Source organism: Harpia harpyja, chromosome 5 (assembly GCF_026419915.1).
Source record: "Harpia harpyja isolate bHarHar1 chromosome 5, bHarHar1 primary haplotype, whole genome shotgun sequence".
Taxonomy (NCBI): domain Eukaryota; kingdom Metazoa; phylum Chordata; class Aves; order Accipitriformes; family Accipitridae; genus Harpia; species Harpia harpyja.
This window is the reverse complement of record NC_068944.1, coordinates 31,494,345-31,500,344: the sequence shown is the minus strand read 5'-3', so window position 1 is coordinate 31,500,344 and position 6,000 is coordinate 31,494,345. Positions and strand designations below refer to the sequence as shown.

Genomic DNA, 6,000 nt, shown 5'->3' with positions numbered 1-6,000 from the left:
ATTATCCGTAAGTGTTACAGATTTCCCATACACATTGTCACCTCTGATCCATGAGAACTACCAGAAGATGCCTGATCCATGAGAGCTACCAGAAGATGCTAGCACCCCATCATTGCTCAGATCAACAGTAGCTTCAAATTTCTGCACGGGGAAGCAGAACTTCACAGGGCTGCTGAGATAGCAGGGGATGTTTCTCATAGGAAGAGTTCTGGTTTATGAAGTCCAGTCCTTCCCTGTTGCAGGCGGTTATAGCCTCCCTAACAAATTCATCTTGTTCTGCCTTTACTAAGATTTTCCTCCCAATTACCTCAATTGCAAGAATTTTCTGAAATATCATTAGAAACATCACAATTTTTAGCTTGGCCATATTCATGGTCAGTGTATAGCTATTCACTCTATTATCCTTTTGTCTAAGCAGCTTTTTTTACCTCCTTATTTAATCCCTGGCAGAGAGTAATCACACTCCCTCCTAGGCTTTGTTTTGTTAAACTAAGCAACCCACATGCCTGCAGCTTATTGTACAGGACAGGCTCCCCAAATGCTTTCATAATGTGATGTGTTGGCTGAAAGCGTCCTGTAGGGTCAACTTCTTCTGCCAACAGTCATTCAAGAATGTATTCAGCCTCACCAATACACAGCCTTTCTCTGTCCCTAATGGAAACACTTTGACTGATGCCTTCTTTGGTAGTAGGGTTTTTTTTACACAGTCACATCTCAGAGGTCACTCCTAAAAAGACCACCTAACTCAGTAGTTGATTTTATCAGTCATTTGCTACTGATTATTTCCCAGCTTGCAGCTGAAATTCTCATTCTTCCAGAAATGAAGGAAACTGCACTGATTGAGAAACAAGTTGCTGCCACCCTTTGAAGATCTCCTACCACAAAGTCCTAAAGGTTTGTGGCTAACCAGTCCAATAGTGCCAAGTTGAGGTGTGGGTTGGTGTGTGGTTCAGACTGGGGTGATGGGGAAGTAAGCCTGAAATAATACTTGGCCTTTGACAAGAAGACGTCCCGAATTGTGCTAGGTGGAACTCACCCAGTCATAAATTGTCCTCCACAAAAAACAAGTATGTTACATCTACTGCTCTGTGATACATGAATCGATTGAGGAGTTGCTTGAAGGGTTGAAGATGAAAATGTCAAAACCTGTGGAGAGTCATTACAGGCCTAGATAGAAGCGAATAATTTGTAAATGTCTGTTAGTACTTTTAATTCAAATATATCCCACTCCTAAACTTGTGACACTGGACAAGTTGAGCGTGCACATCGGCAAAAGGCCAAGAGCCGTATCATTTGGGCAGTGTGGGATTCTGGTAAAAACATCCAGACATACATGCGGCAAGTCGGCACTGTAGATATACACATTTTTTTGTATATTACAGGTCACTTTGACTGTCAGATGATAACGAATCAAAAGTGAAAAAGAGGAAATACTTAAAACCGATTTCCCCCGCCTCTGTCTCTAATGGTAGGAAGTAATGAGAAACCAGACTGTTTATTTCTGTACTTCACGGGGGGATTGTTATGGGGGTTGTGAAAGTTCCCTCTTTCCTCCCCGGTGATGCAACTTCACGAAAAAAAAAGCGCATCTTGGCATGATTTCATAACCCTAACTGAGGGCCATGGCTGAAGCGCAGCATGGGGAAGCCTGCAGAGGACCTGCAAGGGGTCTAACGCGGCCCCGCTGCACAGTTCAGCGTGGCGATGGAGGCTGCGCGCCAGCGGCTGTCACCTGAAGCGGCTGTCTGTCAGTCACCCGAGGCGGCTGTCAGTCACCTGAAGGCAGTCGACGGCCGCTAAGGGAGAGCGAAGGCGCGGTTTGGAGAGGGCGGGTGAGCACAGCCCCGGTGCCTCAGCACAACGGCGCCCGGCCGCGGTGGCAGCTCTGGGACTGCTGCAGGCCACAGCATCGGCCTACAGCACGGCGTTACCTCACGTCAACCGTTTTGGTCGCAGTTTTTATCTCTTTAGCGATCACAGGAATTAAATAACTTAGGGCTTGACCGGTTTCGTATTTGCTATAGCACGTGCGCAGAATTTTGGCTGGCGTAACGGCGGCAACGTGCAGTCAGATTGCAAAAAGCAGCAGACACACGCTCTACACTTGAAAACCGGTTTAAAAAGCCGACTTCGCTCCCCCGCAGCCCGGCACTCCACAGCAGCATCCGGGGCTCCGTGCGGCCCGCCCCACCTGTGCGGGGCGGGTTGCGGCGGCCGCCCCGCAGGCGCCGGCGGAGATGGTGCCCGGCCCCGGCCCCGGCCCCGGCCCAGCCGCCGCCCCCCCCCCGCCCGCCCCCCACACACACCCCGCGGGCGGGGGCGGCGCCCGCTCCCTCACAGCGGGGCGGCCCGCGGCGCTGCGGCCCCCGCCCCGCCCCGGCCGGCACTCGGCGCCCGCCATGGCGGGGCTGGGGCAGGGGTGTGCGGGGAAGGCGCCGCTGCTGGTGAAAATCGTGATGGCCGGGGAGTCCTGCGTGGGGAAGACCTCCATCGTGCGGAGGTACACGGAGCCCGGCTCGCCGCCCGCCGGGGCTCCCACCTCCTCCTACTTGGCCACGATCGGTGAGTGACCGCGGGCCGGCGGCGGCCCCCAGGCAGCCGGCCCTGCCGGCGCCCTCCCGCAGCCGCCGGGCTGGCACCTGCCCGTGTCCGCCGGGCGCCCCCGCCGGCCTGCCGCCCCTCAGCGCCCGCGCCCCGTACCCCCCGCGGTGCCCGCCAGGCCGCCGCACGGCCCCCGCAGCCCGCCGCGAAGCGGAACCCCGACGGCGGGTGGCTGTGTGGGCACGCCCGCGCTCGCCGCACGCCCCGAGGGACTGGCGAGTGTCCCAGTGGGCCGGCGGCCGCCTGGGCGCCCGCTTGGCTCCCTCACCGCCGCGGGCGCGCCTCATGCCCGCAGGCCGCGGGGGCGCGGTTCAGACACAACCTTGCCGGCACTGGCGGCTCGGCACTGCCCGTCTTGGAGCTGTCACATCTCCCTCTGTTAAACTGTTGGGTGTGTCCGGCCACGTCTAGCAACTTAAACCTTCGCAGAGGTTTGCCAGGGTGTCGGGAAACGCGTCAGCCTGGCTCCCGGACCTCTTTGTGCCGGCTGTTACGCTGTCCTTGCTGTTTGTCTGAGGCATTCGGAACCCAATCTTTTTTTAAAACTTTTGAAAACAACTTGTTTCTTAATGTTCCTTGTTGCCCACGACTCCGGACAGAGGCCCTGCTGCTGTACACCTCTGCAGGTGCAGAGAAAACGGTATCTACCTCAAAGAGTTGTCAGACATCAGTAAAATATCCAGTTCCTCCATCTTGCATGCTGGAAAGGGATTTAACCTTGTGCTAATAATTTTGACGGTGTAAAGTCAAGATACCTTCTACCATAGGTAGCTGCGTGCATGATCATTAAAGCAGAGCCATTGGTGTGATGGAAATAATTAGCCCTGCCAGACCAAGGCAGTTTTGTGCTGCGCCACCATGCTGTCTTCCCACCACCTCTGCAGATGGGGGGTGATGGGGAACTCCCCACTGCCGTGGTACGCCAGCCCCACGGTGCCATGGGGAATGGCAAGTTGACTGTCCACATGCTGAAAACGGGGTCATCAGCATGAAAACCTGTAATGTGGGTGCAGTGGTTTGATTTGCCATGGAGATTTTCCCAATTTCTGATTGGGAAATTCTAATTTTTAAAAGTTTGTGTGTGTGTGTGTGTGTGTGTGTGTGTGTGTGTTAAGAATTCTTTTTCATTTTCTGTGCTCTTGAAGAGAAAGTATGAACAAGAAATTGCATGCTCCTGCATTTGGAATATGCATGGCTCTTTTATACATTTTTCGGTGTGGGAGGAGTTGGTGTAACTGAATAAGTAACAGGTAGTAGCTGTGGCAGCAGTTCGTCCAGGGAATTACTTAATGTATGTGAGATGACTTGACCTGCCCACATGAGAATTGCTGAACTTGAACCACTTTTTATTTTCTTGCCCATTCTTGCAAAGCAGCTTCTGAAACCAACACGAACAAAAAGGGAAGAACACAACTAGCAGTGAAGTCATGAAATTGATCCTTACAACAGGCAACTTGTTACCAGGCTTAGCAAGGAGTCCCAAAGAATGGCCGTGAAAATAAACATCAGCTTTGTTGATGCGTTTTATATTGGAACATAGATTCCTGACCATGAGGTTGTTATTTTGAGACACAATTTCTTTTACTCTTAATTCAGTCCACTGTGGAGTCAAAAACTCATGTATGGTGATAATATTAAGAATGTATTTTCCAAGTTGTGGGTTGAAATACTTTAAGGAATAGCTAAGATAAAAGAGTTTTGTGGCAGTTATGGACTGAGATTAACCTTAGTAGTTTTATTACTGTTCCTGAAACCCATTCTTGAGAGATATAAAAACTTTTTAAGCAAATGTTTACCTGAAATGTAAATGAATCATCCAAATGTGGTATTTGTTATCTGAATGTGATTTTAAAGTAATTTCTGAAATACCATGTTCCATTTAATTCCATCTTAGGAGGTGTATTAGAGCTCAGACTTTTAAAACAAATGGGATTGTGAGTGATGGCTTCCAAAAGAGTAATGTTGGAAGTTTCTTTTTAATGAAGTCGGCTACAACCTAGAGCATGGCCTATAGGTTGTGGCCTGTAACAGTGTAAAGGAAGAAGACACAATGCAATGGTTTTTCTGTTCGTGATGTCTTCTCCCTCTTTGTTGACATCATCGAAACAAATACCTGTTTTCATCTGGATGCCTGTTTCATACAAGCTCAGTCAAATGATCCCTGCCTGTCATGCAGCCTATTGAATGCTCATCTGATGTTAATTGATTTTTCACCCTATCCATCCAGCTGGAACGGTGATTCAAGAAGAGGGAAGATTATCCAGGCTGTGCAGTCTCTCAGCCATCTGAGTTCCCTGACAAAACCATGTGCCACCACCTTCCTTAGTGGCAAAGGGTCATAGGCACAGAATTTAAAAGGTTGTTGAAAGTCTCATTTCTGTGTCATGATGAATCACAGGTTCGTGTTACTAGGAAAAATCCTAGTGTTATTGCTGGGGAAAAAAAAAAAACCCAAACATTTTGTAGTAGGCTCCAGTAGTAGTGAATTTTTCTAAAATTATATATTTTATGGAAAAAAAAAATGCATCCACAATAAATTTTCATTGAAAGCTTTTTATGCAGCACTTAAACACTCAAGGCTGGGTGCCCTTCCTCCTCTTCAATTACACCGTTTGGGTAAATTATAAGCAGTTATAGTTTTCTAATTAAACTTATACGCATCATAAGGCAGATGCATTGTATTATGAATAGACTATAAAGAATAAATGTTTTTGTTTAAACAATGGCATTGCATATAAAGCCATAGAGAAAGTTTGTGAACAAAAAACCCCTTTGTATACAAGTGAACAGGATTCTGGTCTCACAGGCTGTGAGTTTGTTATTTTGCTGTATTACAGTGGCTGTGGTCCTGCAGCACACATGTTTTCTGTGAGAAATGTTTCTGTAGTGGTGTGAGTCCTCCCAAACCTGTCATAGTTGAAAGTGGTGCAACTCCCACTTTAGGATTAAAAAAAAAAAAAAGATAATTTTATTTTGACTTTTTCCTCAAAAGGAAACTTCTGCTTTTTAATGCCTATATTTAAAAAAAAAAAAAATTAAAGAATGAGGTTGCAAATTCAAGTGATTTACACATTTTTTCTAATGCGTGATAAATTAAGAGAACCAGTTCTGAAGTCTGCATAGATTCCCTGATACTCACTTTAGAAGAAAATAGAGTTAATCAACAAAAATGAACCATATTGAAGTAAAGATGTCCTGTGTTAATAACACTAGTAGTAATCTGCATCTTAATTCTTTTTTTTTTTTTTTAAGAAGGCTGGATTTTTTTTTTTTGTCACTCTTACTTTCCTAACAAACCATCTTATCCCAGGAGTTGTTCTTCTTACCAAAACAGTAATTATTAGTACTTGTGACTGCTCAGATACCAGTCTCCTTCAGGTATTCCTTGACATGTACAGG

General features: G+C 47.5%; 1 protein-coding gene across 1 annotated transcript in view; it reads left to right on the top strand.

Moving 5' to 3' along the window:
• The first annotated feature begins 2,237 nt into the window (after positions 1 to 2,237).
• The window catches only part of LOC128142223 (ras-related protein Rab-10-like), a 34,246-nt gene continuing 30,483 nt past the window's right edge, over positions 2,238 to 6,000 (top strand). The window contains exon 1 of the mRNA XM_052788155.1: positions 2,238 to 2,562. Coding sequence (XP_052644115.1) covers positions 2,238 to 2,562 — 325 coding nt within the window. The remainder of the gene's footprint in view (positions 2,563 to 6,000) is intronic.